At 51.8% G+C, this 21,599-nt stretch overlaps 1 protein-coding gene across 2 annotated transcripts in view; it reads right to left on the minus strand.

The window, feature by feature from the left end:
- The window catches only part of ITGA11 (integrin subunit alpha 11), a 128,139-nt gene that overhangs the window by 7,684 nt on the left and 98,856 nt on the right, over positions 1-21,599 (minus strand). For both annotated transcript variants that reach the window (XM_082383248.1, XM_082383249.1), the window contains exons 15-25: positions 21,150-21,280; positions 16,634-16,800; positions 15,107-15,249; positions 13,544-13,654; positions 10,029-10,114; positions 8,413-8,620; positions 5,875-5,973; positions 4,221-4,297; positions 2,372-2,461; positions 1,485-1,575; positions 83-196 (exon numbers count right to left, since the gene is read on the minus strand). In XM_082383248.1, coding sequence (XP_082239374.1) covers positions 83-196; positions 1,485-1,575; positions 2,372-2,461; positions 4,221-4,297; positions 5,875-5,973; positions 8,413-8,620; positions 10,029-10,114; positions 13,544-13,654; positions 15,107-15,249; positions 16,634-16,800; positions 21,150-21,280 — 1,317 coding nt within the window. The remainder of the gene's footprint in view (positions 1-82; positions 197-1,484; positions 1,576-2,371; positions 2,462-4,220; positions 4,298-5,874; positions 5,974-8,412; positions 8,621-10,028; positions 10,115-13,543; positions 13,655-15,106; positions 15,250-16,633; positions 16,801-21,149; positions 21,281-21,599) is intronic.

Here is a 21,599-nt window from a genome sequence, read left to right on the forward strand (position 1 = left end):
GAGCTGAGGTCTGGGGACTTGGGGGCACACCTAGGGATATGTTTGTCCCCTTCCCTGTGCTGGCCCCCCGGGACACGGGTACCTGGTCAGCGAAGAAGCCCTTCAGCAGCAGCAGCCGGTTGCCACCCCTGGTTGCGATGGGAACAGTGAACTTCATCATCACCCCGTGGATGGGGAACAAGCCCAAGTTTTGGATCTGTGGCCAGAGGGGTGGAGGTGTCAGTACACTCAGCAGCAGTTGGGGGGTGGAGGACGAGGCTCACAGGGGCGATCCCCCCAGCCAGGCCCCTTCAAGCCCCCTGGCTTTTTCACTGTAGATGCTCCAAAGCTCTCCCAGATCTTGGCGGGGGGCTACAAGATGAAACTGCATGAAAGCTGAAAGGGATGGGCTCCTGGAGGCTGAGGATGGGTCACTAGGGGGCCACGAGGCTGACAGCAAGGGTTACTTCCCTTTTCACCCTCTCTTGGCTGTGGTGCTGGTGGCCTCCCTGGACAGAGGTCGGGGTGGAGAGGGTGACAGCAATTCCTTTATTGTGAGAAATAATCAGTAACTGATGCAGGATGTAAATAGTGAGTGTGTGCTGGTTCACATTCTAGCCGTGACACATTTGGTGTCAGAGCCACAGTGATCACAAATAGGGCTTTGGAATCAGAAAGCCTGAGCACATAACCTGGGGCTGCCGCCACAGATGAGCTGTGTGGCCTTGGGCAGGTTACTAAATCTCTCTTGGATGAGCCATTGAGGCATCTGCATGTTTCCAGCCATCTACCTGCTCCCAATTCTCACTCAGCAGTTCAGGGCTGGGGAGATCTTGGGGCACATCGTGGCAGAGACTCTAAACTGCTTCCTAATTCTCCTTCTCCCTCCTTCCTTAGTGACAGAAAGCAAGACAAAAAGGCATATTTCCTAGCCTCCCTTACAGCTGAATCACACCGTTTTGGACAATGAGAAGTAACTGGAAGTGCAAGGAACTGCCAAGGAGGTTTCTTAGTAGGCAGGGGTCTGGTCTGCTCTTCTCCCCTTCCTTCTTCCTGGAATGAGAACGTGATGGCTGGAGCTGCAGCCACCTTGGACTATGAGGTGAACTTGATAGGCTGATAATTGCATGTTGAGGATGATGGAACAGACACAAGGAGACCCAATCCCGGATAACTCTGTAAAGCTACCAACTCTGGACTTCTTTTATGGGAGAGAATAAACTCCAGGGCATTTAGACCACTGTTTTTTTTCATACTTTAAAAATTATAAGCAGCTACACCTAATCTTCACTGACACATCCTCCCAGTTCAGCCCCATAATTTTCCAGATGAGGACTGAGAGCCCCAGAGAGGGGAAGCGACTTGCCTAAAGTCACACAGTGAATGGGTGGCAGGGTTGAGGCTGAACCCCAGATGCTAGCAGTGATTCCAGATTCCTCCCCTCCCAGATGGGGGATCCTCAACTCCTGTCTTTCGCTGTCTGCTTGACTCCCTTCCAGACTAACCTTGAAAACGCAGTTGAAGGGAGGCCCAATGCCATGGTATCTCTCCAGCGAGCTGTTGGGCTTGACCTCGTAGTGGCTCAGGCTGCTGCTCCTGCAGGGACAGAGGACAGGGCCGCCATGAGCTCAGTCAGTGTGGGCTAGATGGATAAACGAACGAAAGAGGGTGTGGGCATGCGCCCGCCTCCCCCTAGACCACAGCAAATACGTTTCCTCTTGTGTCCATTGGGAGTGCTGTGTTGGGAAGGATTCTGAGGCTCAGTAGGAATAAACTCTGAGATCAATTAGCAATGTCTGCCTCGTGTGTGGCCATGAGCCAGAAGAGCAATTTATTTGCCAACCCTGCCCTCACCTCCTGCCCAGGGGCATGGCCTCTTTTGATCATGAACTTGCCCACTGTGCACCGTTCCAGCCTCTAGTGGTGGCTGTGGGAGGGCCTGAACTTTCTGTCTGTCTGTTGTTACCTTCTGACTTCTCCGCCCTCCTGGGAGCTCTCACGGGGCACACTGGGGACCACTGGCAGACTGAGGTGGGTGGGCGGTGGGAGCAGTCTGCCCTGCAGGGAGGAGCATTTTCTCACTGATGCTATTTAGAATTGCTAGTGCAAGGTGGTAATGAAATGCAGATGGACTTTTTAGCAGGTTTTACTATTTTAAAATTCTCTGCAGACCATGCCTCCGCTTATAGCCTGCACCTGGGGTGGATACTGCCTGCTGCTCCAGCCCTCCCCTCCCCCACTGCGGGGAGCTCCCTGGGGACCAGGTCTGTATCTCTTCCTCCCCCATGTTGACACCACCTCCCCGCCATGGACGAGGAGGGTGCACGCTCAGGGGCATACCCAGCTGCATCCCATAGTCCCTCAGCATGAGGGCCCTGGGGCCGCGGCCCACCTGGTGAAGAGCACGTCAGCCTCATACTTGAGGTGCAAGCGCAGGAGGGCCGTGTTGTCTTCCTTGGTGCTCTCTTCCTCGTCACTGTCACTGCAAGGAGAGGCAGCAGCGCCTGTGGTCAGGAAGGGGCAGCCCTCCCTCCACCCAGCTCAGGGCAGCAGGAGGGATCCAAGTCAGGCTGAGAAGGAGCATCCTGGGGCGTCTAGGTCTGCTGCACCAGAGCAGCCAGCCAGGGGGTCATCAGAGGTGTCTCCCGGGAGGGGAAGGGCCGGGGAGGCAGGGGACCTGGAGACCTCAGCTTTCCCTGCCCTCTTTCTGGGTGCAGCACATCTGGGCTGGAGGCTGGGAGGACGGCGCCAGCTTGGTCACAGCAGCCTGTGTGCCCTCCTCATCTGTCAGAGGGGCACATCCTGTGCTACCTACCCCCCGCCCCCCCCCCACCGCCCCGGGAGATGACGCCTCCAGGGCAAGGGTCTGCCCAAGAGAGGGGAAGAGCATGAGGAATTCACAGCAGAGCGTTTACTGACCCTTGAGCCGACCCCCCCAAGCTGACTAGGGGTGGGCCAGCTCCCATGGGGGCTATGCTGACTTGAAAAGGCCGGACAGTGAAATTCAGAGGCATTAGAGGAAGTTTTGTTGAATATGCTTCCCTTCACTTCTGAGCACCGTGAACTACCGGAGCAGATCATTTAGACATAAAAAAGGTATGATTTCTGCTCATTACATACACTGTTTGATTTCCTTCGGAAACCTTACCCCAGATAGGTGCTTAGTTAGAAAAGGGAGACCTGACACACACAGATGCCCAGTGTCCCCTGCCTACATATGCCTAACTCACAAACACCCGCCAACACCCGCACTGCCAAGGACACTGCAGGCAAGGGCGTTCATTGCCCTGTGAGAACAGACTGCTTTCTAAGAGGGAGGCCTTAAGATATCAACACATCTTACAAACTTCGCCTCATGTCAAGTGAGAATTCCACCAGAGTGCACAGTTTGGCTAACTGTACCTGGATACACGCACATGCTGCTGTGTTGATCCCCAACACTCCCGTGACTGCTGACTGGTTTGCGCATGTGTGTGTGTGTTGGAATGTTGGTGCTCAGTTTGCCTGCAGTGCTTATTTCTCAGTGTGGAGAAGTTCTCAGGAGGGTTTATAAGGCTCCAGAGCAGCCAGAATTCCTCCTCGCCTCCGTGTGTTTATTACTGACAGGGGCGATTCACGGTGTCAACCTACAGCAAGCTGCCTCAGGGAGGCCTGAGAGACAGACAGACAGACAGACAGACCCACATAGAGTAAGGAAAGGTCTTTTAAAATTGGAAGTTTCCAAGGGGAGAGGAGTGACCAGGACATAAAGAGCACTGGATAAGGAATAGGAAAACTAGTTAGCTCCCAGCTGTACTATTTACATGCTGTGTGTTGTTGGGAAATTCACTCAACCTCTCTGAGCTTTCCTTTTCTTACCTGTAACTTGGGAGGTGGGGTGGGGTGGGGAATAAGCCCTGCTTTGCCTGTCTTAAGGCGCTGCTGTGAGGACTGACTGAGATATTACGTGCATAGTACTTTATAACTGTAGGGATTTTAAATAATTGCTATATAAAATGCTGTAGAAAGCTGAGGGTATTATTATTTATATCCAAGCTGCCCAAGAATGAAGAATGGCAGCAGCACAGCGGACAGCAGGTTGGCCCGCACTTGGGGACTGACCCAGGGCCCTCCCAGGCAGGGCAGCGATGGACAAGGCTTGGCTTGGCGGGGGATTTGGTGTGGGGAGGGGCAGTTCCCAGCAGCAGAACAGGGCTCAGGAGTACCGAGCAGGGAGGGAGAAGGAGCGGGCAAGCCCTGACCTGCCCGCTGTGAGCTGGATCTCCATGTGGTGCAGGAAGACGGATTTGCTGAACTCGAAATCCAGACGGAAAGCCACCTACAAGGAAGAAGTCGCTGGAGCCGGGCTGGCTGGGAACTGCCTGTCTGAGCACTGCCCACACCAGCCCTGGCCCGCCCCTCCCAACCCCTGCCCTTTTGGTGGGCCCTGCTGGCAGGGAATGGGCTGGGGGAGGGAGGACCAGGTGCTGGAGTAATGTGAGCTGAGCTCAGGGGCCGTAGCGGGAACGCAGCCAAGGTCAACAGCTCCCCTGCTGGGGCTTCTTGGCTGTGAGGCCAGCCCTCTGCCCCCTCCCTTTTTGTTTTTAACTACAGGCAACCAGAAGGCAGCAAATCCAACTTCAGACTCTTTCTGCAGGAATTTCTGGGGGGCACTTGATGGTGGGAAGGGGAGATGGCCATCAACATGCATCGCAGGAAGTGGGGGCCAGAATCTAGTGATAAGACCCCCTCATGCACCCCCCGTTCTTGCGTGTGAACAGGTGTGAGGCCTGGAGAAGGGTGAAGGCTGTCCCGGCTACCCAGAGGCTAGTCACACACACCTGTCTCCTTGTCCAGCGGCCCTCCCACCGCTCTGACGGCCCAGGTCCTGGTGCTTCCCTTGGCCTTCACCCAGGAGTAGGGCCTGGGTCCCCTGACTGTGCCCTTTGACATCTGACCCTCTTTGCTACCTTCTGCCCCACCTGGTGGCGCTCCTGGGGCTTTGCACAGACCTCTCGTGCTCTTCCCAGGTCTGACCCTCACAGGGTTTCCCAAGGAGACCTGGTGGCAGGGGTGGGGTGCGGTGGGTGGGGGATGGCTACTTCCTGAGCGGCCGCAGGGTCGGGTGGGGAAGCTTGGGCTGTGTGCTGCTCCCCCTGGGTCTTCACCCAAGAGCTCCTGGGTGCGTCAGCGCCTCACCTCAAAACCCACAATCTTGACTTTTGTCGCACTGGGGAGGTTCTTTTGTCAGGAGCCCTAATCCCCCTCCCCCTCTCCTCCCCTTCCCCCAGCCTTGCAGACCTTGCTCCTGGGAACACACTGTTACTCTCTAGGTGGCCCCTGCCTCCAGCTCCCCTCTGTCTGGTTCCCGCTCTACAAGCAGCTCGGCCTCAGTCAGGTCTCCTCTTGCTCTAGAACCTTCAGGGGCTGCCTACTGCCCGGGGGTGATGGGCAAACGTCCCCACAGTCTGGAGTCTACCTCTCCCATCCCTACACTCTTTTCACATGTACTTTTAAGCACATGGTAGGTGCTCAAGAAACGTTCATTTTTCTTCACATCTCTCCCCAGGCACAGCACCATGACAGAGGCTGGACATTTTAAAAACGGGTTAGGATACAGGACAGTGGGGTAAATGGCCAAGAGGAGGTGGGAGAGCGGTGGGTGGGAGTGGTAGGATTCCCCCTGAGGTGAGGGTCCTGGTGTTCTCCTGGGGTGCGCTGTCAGCCCTGGGGATGGCTGGCTAATTAGGTCACTTGAAGGTCATTTCATGGGAGAAAAAACTAACCTGCTTAAAAGGCGCCCTCAGGCCTCTCCATCCCTCCTCAGTCCTCTGCTCTGTTCCCTTCCACTTCTCTTGCCTCCCCTGTGCCTCCCCGACCCACCCCGGTCCCTCCCCACACCACCCCTGCCCCAACCTTGGCCTTGGCCCGAAAGAAGGGGTAGCTGACGTTGCAGACTTTCTTGTGGAGCCTCTTCTCCTCGTTCACACACTCGATGTTGCCGTCCGAGTCGTCCTGGGGCAATGGGGGCATCACGGGCACCAGTTAGGTGGGGCCCGAGACCCGAGTGTGGGGGCCACCCTTGCCCCCAGCCCCCCAACTGCCCAGGCTGAAGCTGCAGCACAGGCCGCAGATCCTGGGACCACAGGGGCCCTGGAGGCTCGGGTGCGGCTTGGCTCTGGGTGCAGAAAGCATGGTGGGGGCCCGGTGCAGGGGCGGGGGACTGGCTCAGCGGTGCCGGGTCCTGGAGAGAGTGGGCAGGCGCTCACGTATATGCTTTGTCATCCTCTCTGGATCAATCCCAGAGGCGGGACTTATCATCCAGCTTACAGGTGGGGTCACTGAGCCCCAGAGACGGGAGGTGACTAGCACAGACCACCAGCAAGTGGCTTCCTCTGCTCGAGGTCCCTTTGTTGGAGGGTAGGGGGCGGGGAGAGGAAGGAGGGTGTGCTGAGCTCCAGCTGTGAGCATCTCCTGGGCTGGGGATGGACGGCGGGGCGGTGAAGGAGCCAGGCTGCAGGCTAGCCCTACACACACCACCTGCCACGTGTGTGTGCTCACGCGCCTGTGTGTGTGTACGGATACGGCCTTTCACAGAACACGTTTCCAAAGCCCTTCTGTGTCACAGAAACAAAATTCCATGATTCCTTCCCCCTAGGGTTATGAACAGGCATGAGATTGGTCTTGGAAAGTCAGGGCCAGGGAAGCAGGAAGAGATGGATGCAGGTTTGGGGCTCAGTTTCCCCTAAATACCCTAAAGCCAAACAGACACAAAACCTCTGGGAGGAGAGGCCTTTGAAAGACCATCAGGTGGGCTGGTCATCTTCACTCTGGGCCATGGAACAGGACCTGGGCCCGACAGAGGGACTGACTTTGCACTGACAGCCCCTCCTTCAGGTCCTTTGCAGTGAACTTGAAGTCTGTTTGAGGACACTGGGGGCCCCCCGAGGGGGAAGGGAGGACACGGCAGGCAGCCCCCCTCTTTTCTCGGGGGCCTCACTCCACTCAGCTTCCCCTTCTGGCTATAGGAACAGCGTGTGTGTGTGTGTGTGTGTGTGCGCACACGTGTGTGTGTGCGTGCATGCGTGCGTGTGTGTGTGTGTGTGTGTGTGTGTGTGTGTGTGTGGCTGAGGAGGGGCCCGTCCTGCCTCTCCCCAGTCCAGTGAGGAAGGGGTGGTGGAGGTGAGGACAGAAGGGCCCTGCTGGCTCTCCTATGCTGCCCCCCAGGCTCCAGGTGGACACGGAGATCTGTGAGGACAGAGATTGTGTTTGCGGGGACCTGGGACCCCCCGGTACACACACACGACAACGACGTCCTAGGTTTATTCAACAGACATGTCTTGAGGGAATTCTCCGTGCCCAGCCCTGGCCCAGCCCTGGGGACAGATGTGGCTGAGACAGGGCACTCGCCCTCTGGGAGTTCAGGGTTATAACGGGGCAGCGCTCGGACACGGATGATTTCCACAGAGCACGCCTAGGGCTGTGCCAGGGAGCTGTGAGGGCCGGGGGGCCCTGTGTGGCCTTTTGGGGCTTCAGGAAGCCACCCCAGAGAGCGTGGCGTGGGGACCATGCTCTCTCGTGAAGCGTGGGCTCAGGAGCCAGATGCTGGGTGGGAATCCCGCTCTGCCGCTCGCTGGCTGTGTGGGCCTGTTCAGGCCACTTAACCCCTCTCTGTGCCTCAGTTTCCTCCTCTGTAAAGGGGGATACGATGACCACCACCATCTCCTGGAGTTGTTGTGAGGGTGAAATGTAAGCAGGCGTTGTAAGGGGTTACCACGGGGAAGCAGGAGCTTCTCAGGAAATGAGGGAGGGGGTCTCAGGCAGGGGTCTGTGGTCGGTAGGGCCTCGGTGTGAAAGGGCAGGTGCGCTGGGAAACAGCGGGGGCCAGTGGGACTACCGGTGTTGGGGTGCAGGCAGAAGTGGCAGGTGAGGCTGGGGAAGCAGGAAGGGCCTCGAGTGCGACCACAAGGAGTTCGGGATCTGTTGTGAAAGCAACTGGGAATGACGGGAGGTTTTAAAGTGGGGAGAAATTGGTTCTGATTCTTGTTAGAAGGACTGTTGTGAAAAAGCCTGGAGGATGAACTGTAGGCAGAGGGTGTGTACGCACTAGTGTGCACACGTGCGGGCGTGTGTATGAGTGTGCGCGCCCCTAACAAGGGCCAAGGGCGCAGGCTGAAGGATGTTCCTCTCCATGATCTGAAAGGCTCAGACCACCCTCTCCCCATGGTCCTCAGCCCGGGCTGCACACTGACATCACCTGGGCAGCTTTAGAAGCAGACTGACGCAGGCCCCACCCAGACCACATCAATTAGAAAGTCCTGGAGAAGTCTGAACACAGGCACCTTTAAGCTCCCAGGTGATTCTAACGTGCAGCCGGGCCCCCTACCTGGACCCCACCTTTCCTGCCTCAGCCCTTCCCCTCAGGCAGGCCAGGCAGGCCGCCCGAGGTCTTACCTTCTGGATCAAGCTGGCAAACTGCAGGTTTGCTGACTGTGAAATATTTAGGACTGTGCTGTAGGCGTTCTCGCCCTTGTTCTCCAGCAGGGCCTCCACCGCCACCCGCCGCCGTGTGCTCTCTATGATGAAAACCGTGGTGTCAAAGGACAGTGTGTACACAGAACAGTCCTGCGCAGGCTTCCTCAGCACCCTCTGGCAGTACTCCCTGCGGGAAAGAGACCAGCAGGAATCAGGCACATGGAATGGGGAATGCAGGGGTAGACCTCACTGTGCATGTATCACCTCTCCAGTCAGCATGTTTTCCTTTTGGCTTTGGCTGCCAGGAAGCTCAGAGCTCAATATGGAGACAAGCCTGATTATTAGCCTAGATGGTTAGAATCTTTGCTTCTTCATCCTTCTACAAGGTTTGGATGTACTATTTCTATTTTTTATTTATTTTTATTATTTATATTTTTATTGAAGTATAGTTGATTTACAATGTTGTTTTAGTTTCAGGTGTACAGCAAGCAAAGTGATTCAGATATATATACACACACACACACACACACATATATTCTCTCAGATTCTTTTCCCTTATAGGTTATTATAAGATATTGAATATAGTTCCCTGTGCTGTACAGTAGATCCTTGGTGTTTATCTATTTTTATATATAGTAGTGTTGTATTATTTCCATTTATTGTATATGTATCTTCTATCTAATCATTTCATAGTTGAATAAAAGCTGAGCATAAATTATTTAAAAATATATTACATAAATTTGAAATAGGATCAGTATTTTTCCTTGTCTGCCAGTTTATTTCTTTTCTTTTTTATAAATTTATTTTATTTTAATTTATTTTTGGCCGCGTTGGGTCTTTGTTGCTGCACGCGGGCTTTCTCTAGTTGCAGTGAGCGGGGGCTACTCTTCGTTGCGGTGCGTGGGCTTCTCATTGCGGTGGCTTCTCTTGTTGCGGAGCATGGGCCCTAGGCGCGCGGGCTTCAGTAGTTGTGGCACGTGGGCTCTAGAGCGCAGGCTCAGTAGTTGTGGCTCACGGGCTTAGTTGCTCCGCGGCATGTGGGACCTCCCCGGACCAGGGCTCGAACCCGTGTCCCCTGCGTTGGCAGGCGGATTCTTAAGCACTGCGCCACCAGGGGAGCCCTGCCAGTTTATTTCTTCCAGGGGATTGTGAGCACCCTGCTCATCCTCTGCTAATCTCCTTAGTACTGAGCCCAAGTGGTCAGTCCATGGACCTTAGAAGTCATCTAGTCTGGGGGTTAGACAACGAACACCAAGAACTCTAGGTCCTCAAGTCTCCACCTTTTATCTGTTTTATAGTGCAGGCTCCAAAGAAAGGATTCCTTTTCTAAACAAAGTTTGAGGAGGTTGGATTAGACTAACAGTATTCATTTTACAGAGGCGGTCACTGAGGCCCAGAGAGGGCAAGGTATTTGCCTGAGGTCACACAGGAGTTAGAGGCAGAGCCTGAGCTAGAACCATGCTCCAAGTTCAGTGCTTGGTGCTCGCTGCCTAGGAGAAGCATGTGCAGGATTGTCATCCAGGGCCCTGGGAGCCTAGATCCACCAGCGGGGAAGGGAAAGGAGTCAGTGTGGGGGTGGGGAGGAGCCTACTCACATGGCTGTGGGCAGGTCACTGCGGGCGTCCAGCAGGAGGTCAGGGACACAGTGCTCATCCTCATTGCAGCCATTCCAGAAGGGTACCTGGGCCAGGGAGAGGCAGGTATGGGTGGCTGGATAGGGCACCCAGAGCTTCCAGCCCCCATCTTTGCTGTGGGCCATCCCTTATCTCCACAGCACACCAGCTCCTCTTTCTGCGGCACTAGACACAGGCTTTGTTTTTTCTGCCTTTTTCACAGCACCATGCTGCTTTTTCTCATGCTTTGGCATAGACAGTCCCTTCTTTAGAACATGGCTCAAAACTCAACTCGTCCCAGGTCCCTTTCAGTCCCCAGCTGAGCTGCTAGCACAGAACACCCACTTACCCAGTGCCAGTCCACACTGATTGATCATTTACTGCGGGGAGCAAGCTCTCTGGTACTGCATATATAGGATGAGGAAGACACAGCTTCTGCTCTCAGCTCATGGGGAAGATGAGGGTGTGAACAAATAATTATAGTGTGAAATGTGCAAAAAAAAAAATCTGTATGAGGAATAGAGGACGCAGAGAGGAGGAAACAGTTATTTTGGCCCATAGATGAGAAGGCTTCAGAGAAATGACAGTAGGTCAGAGTTCCAAAGGATGACTGAGTTAGCTGGATGGACCAGAGGGAGAGGGAAGTCTGGGAGGAAGGACGAGTCTGTGCAAAGGGCCTGAGGCATGAAGCAGCATGGTAAGCTTGGGGAATGACGGCTATTTAGTGTTGCTGTAGTAAGGGGTACAGGAGATGCAGAGGTGGGCGGGGTCATGTCTTAACAGGGTCTTGGGGTCGTGTCCTCCCAGACCCACATATCGAAGGCTCCCTCTGGCTGCTGTGGGTGGATGGACTGTTAGGGTCAAGAGTAGAGGCAGAGAGACCGCTAAGGAGGCTGCTGCAGTGTTCACGCAAGAGATGACGACGGTGTCGGTGTGGTAGTGGGGGTGTGTGTGTGTGTGGGGAAACAGGTTAGGAACCCCAGAGGTGAGAGTGGCAGGACCTGGAGTTCATCAGGACTAAGGGAGAAAAGGGTCCTGGATGTTGGCCAAGTTTCGTTTTGAGTGTCTGGAAGGGTGGCCGCACCATTCATTTATAAATGGAGGGGTTAAGTGGAGGGGATCAGTTTGGGGCACATTGAGTTTGAAGTGCCTGTGGCCCATCCAGGGAGAAGGGCTCAGCAGGTAGGTGGGTGTTCAAGTCTGGAGCTGAGGAGTGAAACTGTCCCCACCAGGAGCACAGCCTGAACCAGGGGAGGGGAAACAGGTGTCACAGAGGCCAGGTGTACCTTATGTTCACTAACTTCTCAGAGGGGAGCTCCCTGGCCCTCACTCAGACCCACGTGCTCTTATTTCAGACACGTTTCTATCAAGCCTGCCCCTTGGCTTCCCCATCACGTGGTGGATTTGCAGCTCGAAGCAGCCAGCAAGGAAGACAGCAGAGCCATATAAAGGAGGGCAAAGCGAGGCATTCAATGCCAGGACATAGCTCTAGACACTTTGGAAGCCCTTGGGGGCTTCACTGTATTCTAGCACCTGTGTTCATCTTGGCGATTTCAAGTCTCTGATGAAATACGCCCCAGCCCGCCCAGCATACTGTTCAAGTGTGAAAACTATATAATAACCTTCAGAAAAATTTCTGTCCACTTTATTAAAAGGGATAATTTAACGTGATAAGCAACTGTTACACTCAACTGTATGGAATGGCTCATTCCCCCAAGAGGCAAGATTTTATGGTACTAGAACAGTGCTGGGCATTGAGGAGAAGCTAAATAAGAATTTGTAGCAGAGAGATGGGAAGAATGTTTCTAATTTGCTGGGGGCTAGAAATCTATTTTAACAAGATTTTTAGACATTTAGCTGCTATCCAAAGCCCTTGGTAATATGCCCAGACTGACTTTTTCAGCTCTATTTCTCATTTTTTCTTTACACTTCCCTTCACCCTGTTTGTTCCCATGTCCACACCTTGGCTATGCTGTCAGCTTTCCTGGAATAAGCTCATCATCCCCATCTCACGTCTATTCTAAAGGTCCAGGGGAAAGCTACCTCCTCCAGAAAGTCCTCCCTGACCTATCATCTGACTGCTTGGTGACACTTCCTCTGAGCTTACTCCCATCTTTGACTTGACCTATGACTCTTATCACCACCTTGCATCCGTATTATCAGCATCAGAGCAGAGAGTGCTCTGCACATTCATCTGCATCATGGGCTTCAACATGCTTATAGAATGAGTGACGTGTACTCATTCATTTGCTGTAGTGGCCTTGTGATGACTGTGATGGGAAAAATATTAAGATTCAGGGTACCCAGCTTTCCCCCTCTCCTGGCTCACTAACGAGAATTCCAGCTTTGCCAGGTCAGTATCTCCCCCTCTCCTGAACTGCATTTTCAGACAGCCTCTCTTACACATCTGTGGTGCAGAATCAGGAGAAGAGGGAAGGTGTAAAGGTTGAGGGGTGGGTGGTAGGATGTGGGAGCTCTGGGAAGAGGGAGGAGCTGAGGGGGCTGATGGGGGAGAATGAGAGCAGAGAGGGGATTTTCAGAAGCCTTGCTGTTGACTACACAGTTCTTTTACGTAGGAGAAATACAGGCAAGCATGTGAGTAGTTCTGAAATTGTTGTTTGCTGGCTGGATTCTATATATTGGGTTGGCCAAACAGTTTGTTTGGTTTTAAGTAAAAATAAAAGACACATTTTTCACTTTCACGAAGAACTTCATTGAACAATGTATTCATTAACTGAATGAACTTTTTGGCCAATCCAATAATTCTCAGAGACACTGCTCAGAGGCTGGACCTCGTAGGTCATGGTCTTAAGAGCATTGTGGTATATTTGAAAGTTGTTCCTAAATCCCCGGGGTTTATTTTGCCTGTTCTCCTAGCACAGCTCAGGCAGAATGGATAACTGTCTGACGTTTTCTTTGTGTGGGATTTATATGGAGTTGCAGATGCAGGGAGCATCTGAATATTAGATACCAGAAAATTCTGATGCCCTTAGAGCCTGGGATTAGAAAAGGTGGGTTTGGGGGGTGCAGAGCCAATGATGAGGCTAAAACTACTTATTTTTGGAATACTTGGAGTGGGCTAGGAGGACTGTTTGTTAATTAGTCGATCATTCAACCAGCGCAGACTAGGCTCTAGTGGTTGAATCACTCTCTCTGGCCTCCAGTGTCCTCGTCTGTCAATGAGGGAAGTGGACGATTGAGAACTAAGGTCCCTTCGTGTCCTGTGAGTCTCAGGACCCACTCTGGGCTCACTCTCTGCTGGGGATACGGGAGCCTTGCACAGGAGAAGGCCGGGTCCTTACCTTCAAGAAATTGCTCAGCACGAGTCACGAGGAAGGAGGGGAGGAGCCTGCTGGGAATTTGCAGGGCAGGAGGTGGGAAGGCGAGGCAGGGGAAGAACTCCTCTGCGCCTGTCGCAAAGCCTGGGCTTCTGGGAGGAGGCGAGGGGTGGCGGTGGGGTGTGTGCCAAAGCTGCCGCCCTGGATGCCAGGACGTACCGAGACTCTGAGGGTCGTGGGCCAGCCGTCGTCCAGCATGGGGCCATAGTCGGGGTCCTCCAGGGAATACTCGACCGAGAAGGTCACTGGCTTCACGTAGTCAGCGGTGTCCTGTGTGGGAGGAGATGAGCACGGGGTGAGGGCAGAGGGGACATCCGTGTCATAGCCAGGACCACTGAGAGAACGTCTACCTCCCGAAGCTGGGAGGAGGGTAGCGGCCTCGCCAGCCCTGAGCATGTGACCATGCAGCTTTAGCATCCGTGAGCGCGCGGAGGCTCCCAGATGGGGCCGCAGCTGGAGAGTGTTGTTCCTGGAAAGGGCCCTTGGCTCAGCATATGCCAACCCCTCTGCCTGCATGTTTCACCAACTCCTGCTCGTCCTTCAAGGCTGGGAACCTGTGTCCCCAACACCCCGGCCTCTAGGAAGCCAGGCAGCACCTCATCCCCACACTCCGTTCAGACCCGTTACTGACACACTTACGTGGCATCCAAACTATCTGATTGTGTGTCAGTCCTCCTCTCTCCAAAGCCTCTTAGCACAGTCCTAGCACTGTGACAAGGCTTAGTAAATCAATGAATGAACAAAGTTGAACAAAATAGGGGCAATTCAGGGGATGCTTAGAGCTGCCTAAAAAATCCCCCAATCCCCCTCGCCCCCCACCATGGAACCCAAATCTTGACACCAGTGGCTTCCTTGTGTTAAGGCAATGACTTTCAAACTTGAGCTTGCATCAGAATCCCACCCTGGGAGGGGGCGGGGGTTAAAACACTGAGTCCCATCCCGAGATTTTCTGATTCACTCGGTCTGGAATGGAGCTTGAGAACGTGAAATTCTAAAAAGTTCCCGGGTAATGAAGATGCTGCTGGTCTGGGGACCACACTTTGAGAACCAGACCATAAACACATCAGAGGGGCAACAATATTAACAGACACCAGGACTTCTTGTTTTTCTGACCTTTGCCCAGTGACTATTGGGGTCAGGTGGGCTCTGAGTGTCCCCTGCCTGTGTCTCTGAGGCTGGAGCTGTGGCTGGGTGTCTGGAGTTTCTGGGTGGATGCACCAGGCCCCCGCTGGTTCTCCCCCTCTGCCAGTCTGGCATCTCTCTCTTCCTCCCCCCAAGCCTGTCCATGCCACTGGTCCACCTTACCTGGTCTTCATTATTAGCTGATGCCTGCTTATCCCTTCCTTCTGAGCCATGGCCCCGGCTGGCTGACCACCATCCTCTCTGCTAGACATCATTGAGCCCACCTCCCTCCTTGAATTTCACCCCCTGCTTAAGAAATGGTGGGCATCTGAGAGCTGGCAAAGAAGAGATTTCAGAGGAGGGTACAGTGAGGTGCGAAGTAGTGTGTCCCAGTGGTCTTTGCTCTGGGGCATGAGTATGGGATGGCCAAGGTCCAGGACACTGCCCCCTTCCTGGCCTCCTGAGGTCTGCTGGGGGCTCAGAACCAGCCTGGCACCAGCTGAGCTCTCTGCCTCTCCCACGGCAGCACCTCCTCCAGCTCCGTCCCCTTCCTGGAGAAGCTTGGGCTGTGTGAGTGGGGCTGCTGGGCATCTGGCTCACCAGGACATGGAAATTGATCCGCTCACAGTGTTCCTGGCTGGAGGAGAGCAGGGCAGCTCTGTTGGTGTACCGGTCCCCGCCCTCATCCAGGTGGGCCCGCGGCGTGTACCGCCTCTCATCCATGGTGGCGTTATACCTGATGCCTAGAGGAAGGAGAGGGCAAGCCATGGAGGTGGAGCCACATTTCCATCGAAGACTGTTTGCCTCTCTTTAAAAACAGCCTTTGGAAAGTCATCCTCCTCCAGGAAGCCCTCCAGGCTGGCCAGGGGAAGTGCTGCTCCTCTCCCCTCGCAAGGCTCAGTGTAGGCAGGAAACTCCCACACAGAGAGCGAGTGATACAGTGAGAAAGGGTAAAGGAAGGAACTAAAGAGAAGAGGGAGGCAGAAGGAGGAGGAAAGAAGACGGAGGTAACAGTAAGGGATAAAGAAAGAGGAAGAGATGGAGGGGAGAGTGAACGCAGTGAAAGAGGAGAGGAGACAGGACGAGGGGTCAGGGTGATGCTTCCATTTGAGCCACTCCTGGAGTCAACACACCTCTCCACCTCTCCCATCACCTTCCCGGGCCTCGTCCTTGGCTCTGGGATCCCGTCAGGTCTGGGTCCGAGCCTCTGCAGGTGACAGTTCCCATCACACTAGGGAGGGCTGGCCAGGTCCTGCCCACCAGCTCCTCAAACCTAAGACTGTTCTGGGGTTTAAGGCCTGCAGCCTCCTCCCCTTCAACTAGGCTGATCTTTTGCTAAATGCTGGAAAGGCTCAGCCCCTTCTCCGGTACCCCAGCAGCACTGTGGGTGCACCAGGTTCTTGGCATCATTCTCCTATCATAGAAAGAAGTTGAAAGAAGGACACAACCACCCAGGCCTGCCTTTGTTCTTATCTTCCTTCTGGGACACCCGTGTTTTAATCATCTGGTCGGTCCTGCTCCTTGGCTGAGAAGCTCTCTGTGGTCCCAATTTCCTGCACAGGTCTAACCTGGTCCTGGAACCTGTAGTTGCCACTTGCTGGGGCTGCCTGGGCCCAGGGCTGTCATGAGCAGGTGTCTGATCCCAGCCTTGGCTGGGAGTGATGGACCCTCAGAAGGAAACTGCCCTGCTGTGGACTCACGCCTACTCTGAGCAATGACCACTGTTACTCAGGTCTTCATCTGCCTGACCCCCTGGTTACTAGCTCCCCCTCCTGCGTCTGACTCTTTCTCTGAATCTGACTTCACAGCTTCCACATCCCAGACTGTTCCACTGCTTCCAGTCCCCTGTTCTGATCCAAACACCGTCTCTGACTATTTCCTTCTTCCCCAACCTCTCCCATGTTGGTCACCACTGCTCACTGCCATCCTCACCGTGGCATGAGATCCCCTCTCTGCCCCCTGGAATCAGAGCATTGAATGGGCATCTAGAAGTCATCAAATGTGGCTCTAGGTGTGACCTGGCATTTAAAACCCATTTCAGCAAAAGTCCAGGTTTAGAAACAGAGTGAATGCAAAGTCCATGGGGGAGAGATTGGAGCTGGGGAAGTGGGGAGGGGCTTGATTTACCAACTGTTGAAGTTTGGTAATGAGGTGCCAGGAAGACGGGTGAGAAGCAGAGGAAGGCCGCCAGGCAGGTGGCATCTCTGCCGCTGCGTTTGCAATCCCTGTGAAAGATGTTGATCTTGGACGGCTCAAAGTGGAGGCTGGCATTGATCTGAACCACAGGGCGGGACCTGCAGGAGGAGGGAGAGTAGCAGGGGTTGGGCGGGGTACAAGGCTGCTCTGCTGGGACCCAGGGAAAGGTGGAGAGCCAGATGGAACGGGATCTGTAAAACCCCCACTGGGGGTGAGGCAGTGGTGGGGCGTGCAGGGAGGGGGTCCAGGTGTCACAGGAGTGGGCAAAAAAAGTGTACAGGTGGATGAAGGGCAGGCTAAGCAACCTCACAGCCCCTTGAGGCAGCCCTTCATCATTTTCCTAGGGGCTGTGCTTGCTGCAGACCATACTGACATCCTTTTGCCTTCTCATCACTTCAACCCTGCATGTACATCAGAGTAATCTGGAGCGCTTTAAAAAATCCTGATGCCCGAACGAGAACAAAACATTTTAAAATTTGTATGGAAAAACAAAAGACCCCCAAAAGCCAAAGCAATCCTGAGAAAGAAAAACAGAGCTGGAGGAATCAGGCTCCCTCACTTCGGACTATACTACAAAGCTACAGTAATCAAAACAGTATGGGGCTGGCACAAAAACAGAAATATAGATCAATGGAACAGGATAGAAAGCCCAGAAATAAACTCACGCACCTATGGTCAATTAATCTATGACAAAGGAGGCAAGAATATACAATGGAGAAAAGACAGTCTCTTCAATAAGTGGTGCTGGGAAAACTGGACAGCTACATGCAAAAGAATGAAACCAGAACATTCTCTAACACCATACACAAAAATAAATTCGAAATGGATTAAAGACCTAAATGTAAGACCAGACACTATAAAACTCTTAGAGGAAAACATAGACAGAACACTCTTTGACATAAATCACAGCAATATCTTTCTGGATCCACCTCCTAGAGTAATGAAAATAAAAACAAAAATAAACAAGTGGGACCTAATTAAACTTAAAAGCTTTTGCACAGCAAAGGAAACCATAAACAAAACAAAAAGACAACCCACAGAATGGGAGAAAATATTTGCAAAAGAAGCAACCGACAAGGGATTAATCTCTAAAATATACAAGCAGCTCATGCAGCTCAATATCAAAAAAACAAACAACCCAATCAATAAATGGGCAGAAGACCTAAATAGACATTTCTCCAAAGAAGACATATGGATGGCCAAAAAGATGTTCAACATTGCTAATTATTAGAGAAGTGCAAATCAAAACTACAATGAGGTATCACCTCACAACAGTCAGAATGACCATGATCAAAAAGTCTGCAAACAATAAATGCTGGAAAGGGTATGGAGAAAAGGGAACCCTCCTACACTACTGGTGGGAATGTAAATTGGTACAGTCACTATGGAGAACAGTATGGAGGTTCCTTAAAAAACTAAAAATAGAACTATCATATGATCCAGCAATCCCACTCCTGGGCATATATCCAGAGAAAACAATGATTTGAAAAGATACATGCACCCCAATATTCACTGCAGCACTATTTACAATAGCCAAGCTATGGAAGCAACCTAGATGTCCATTGACTGATGAATGGATAAAGAAGATGTGGTACATATATACAATGGAATATTACTCATCCATAAAAAAGAATGAAATAATGCCATTTGCAGCAACATGGATGGACCTGGAGATTATCATACTAAGTGAAGTCAGTCAGAGAAAGACAAATATCATGTGATATCACTTATATGTGGAATCTTAAAAAGTGATACGAAGGAATTTATTTACAAAACAGAAACAGACTCACAGACTTTAAAAACAAATTTATGGTTACCAAAGGCGAAAGGTTGGGGGGGATAAATTAGAGGAGTTTGGGATTAACATATACACACTACTACATATAAAATAGATAATCAACAAGGACCTACTGTATAGCACAGGGAACTCTACTCAATATGCTGTAATAACCTATATGGGAAAAGAATCTGAAAAAGAATAGATATATGTATATATATAATGGAATCACTTTGCTGTACACCTGTACAACATTGTAAATCAACTACACTCCAATATAAAATAAAAATTAAATTAAAAACATCCTGATGCCCAAGTTGCTCTCCAGGTCAGATCAAACAAGAATAGGCATCACCATGTCTTAAAGCAGTGCTTCTCAGATTTTAATACATTTGCGCATTTCCTGGGGCTCTGGTTAAAATGCAGATCCAGCATTTCTAGCAAGCTCTCAGGTGATGCTAGTGCTGTTGGTCTCTGGACCACACTATGGAGAGCGTGGGTGTTAAAGCACCCCAGGTGATTCCAATGTGCAGCCAAAGTAGAGAACAACTCATTGTTCTAGAGACCTGCCCCCAGCCATCCATCCCAACACTGCCCCATCCAGGCAGCCAGGGAAATGCAAATTTACACTTCTATTGTCTAAGTCAATCAGAGTTAGGGAAGGGAAATATTGCCCCTCCAAACTATGCATTTATGTAAAAAGAAATAAGTGTAGTGTGTTTTAGATGCTTCAGACTTTTAGCGTGAGTATCTGTGCTAATACTCTGCTCTTCTTAGTGGAAGAGGGATGGCGCCTCCTCTGTGCTGTGGAGTGAGAAGGACGGGTTTGAGTCTTGGCTCCACTGGGCAGGTCACACGATCTCTCTGACGGGGAATTGTGAGAACCAAAGCAGGTAAGTGAGAACGCCTTCTGTTTGGAAACAAACACCTGAGAGTCTTTAAAAATTACTGCTGCCTGGGCCCCTGCCCTAGAAATTCTGCTTTCAGTGATCTGGGTAAAACCTGGGCAATGAGTTTTAAAAGCTCCCAGGTGATCCTAAGGGTGGTAGTCATGTTTGAGATCCATGGAATTTGACTATGAAGTCTTCCCAGAAGGCTCCAGCCCACAGTTTCAGCACTACTCAGGTAGCACTTAGGTTTGGACCTCACAAGCTAGGGCTTGATTGAGTCCTTTCTGTGAGACTGATTCTTTTGATGTGTGTGTGCATATACCTTGCTTCCTGTAAAGGACTGAGTTTATGTGTCGCCCTACAGATCCCAGAGGCCATGTCTACCCCCTACCCTGGGTCTTGTTCACCTGAATTGCAACGCAGTGAATACATTTAGCCCAAGCTGCTGTTGCTACCGAAGACCTAAGAGCCCCACCTGCAGAGCAGACCTTCAAGGAGAGGCCGTGGAGCCGGTGCTGGACCCGCAGAGACCCTGCTTGCCTAGAGGGCCAGGGGACACCACCTGGAGGTGTGGGGCAGCTGATGCTTTGGCCATGGCACAGGGGGACATGAGGAGCCCGCAGATACGCTGCTCCCCATTGCTCCCCTAAGGGACTGTTGCAGGAAGCAGAGGCTGTATTCCTTCCTCCTCTCTGGAGATGCTGGAGCAGGGAGCTGCCCCAGGTGTGAGGCTGCAGCTCCTTCAGTAACTAACGACCTCTCGTATCTCTCTCCTCCTTCCCTGTTTCAGTTTCCCTTGACCCTCACTTCGGCCCCTGGGGCTGAAGCCCCTTCCAGGGCACAGGCGCAGAAGCTTTAGCCTCAGGCTCTGTTTTCTTGGGAACTTGGATTAAGACATTTCCCGACTGGATCGTAATATTCTGAGGACCAAGAACATGAAGATTCTCCCTGTGAAGTCATAGGATATCTCTGTTTAATGTCTTTCTTAAGTTGTATGAAAAATGTGATTGCGTTTATAAAAATTATATGCAAGTGGAAATAGGCTGGTAGGGAAATATACCAAAATGTTAATAGTGGTAATGTTAAGGTGATGAAACTCTGAGTGATTTATTTTACAAATTTTCTTTAAGTTATTGTATTTATAATGAAAAGTATCAACATATAAAAAACTAGCTCAAATTAAAATTTTTTTTGGTTCAAAAAGTATCTGACACATCACATGGTAAAATATTTAGATGGACTTTTAGAAAGCGCCCCGCCCCCCTTTTTTTAAAGCTGTAGACCATTGCTACGTAGAGACCCTAAGTGCAAATGTATGACAAATATCTGATGGAATGGTGCAGAAATGAGGCCCTGAAAAAGGAAACCAGGGGTCAGATGGGGTTTGGAGGAAAGAAATCCTCTCTCACACTGGGGTAGAAGGGAGATCCTCCCAGCTGATAAGAATATCCTCAGTCTGTCCTTTAAAGTAGCTTTAGAAGCTAAGTGGAAGAAATGCCCAAGTAGCCAGAACTTTTAGGAAAAATTCTAAGAGGGGCTTTTTGCCACTAAATTGCTCTAAAATCTTAGCAGTCCACTGAGAAGAGGGATTTGGACTTCAAAATAACTTACGGTGATTCCATAAAAAGGAAATTTGTAGTCACAATGGGATAAGAACAGGGTGAATTTGGCTCACAGTGATTAAAGACAAGAGACAAAGATCCTAAAGCATATCTTTTAAACCCTGTATCCATCATGACCCTCAGGAGAGCCCAAGAGTCAAGAAAAACGGGGAACCAACCACAAAATCACGGCGTTGCCAAGGGCGCCCACAGCCAGGTCCACAAGCCCATCCTCGTCGAGGTCCAATTGCCCATGGATGCTGCAGCCAAAATACTGGAGGCCTGGAGCCAGCTCTGAGGCAGCGATTCTCTGCAGGGAGTGGAAGGAAAGAGCTGGGCATGGGCACCCTAAGGGGTAAGATACAATTGGGAGCCCTGGAGACAGCCTGTTTGAAATCATCAGGAAGCTTCCCCGGCCCAAAGCTATCTCCTCTCCTGGTCCATTATGGCACCTGAAATTCCTGCCATTAAGTCATTCTTTTGGATTAAAATAGTGTGTCATAAAAGTGTTCCCCACTGAAGAGGGAAGGGGGAGGGGCAAGATAGGGGTAGGGGATAAAGAGGTACAAACTATTATGTATATAATAAATAAGCTATGAGGATATATTGTACAACACAGGGAATATAGC

This window comes from Balaenoptera borealis (genome assembly GCF_965194805.1).
Source record: "Balaenoptera borealis genome assembly, chromosome: 3".
NCBI lineage: Eukaryota > Metazoa > Chordata > Mammalia > Artiodactyla > Balaenopteridae > Balaenoptera > Balaenoptera borealis.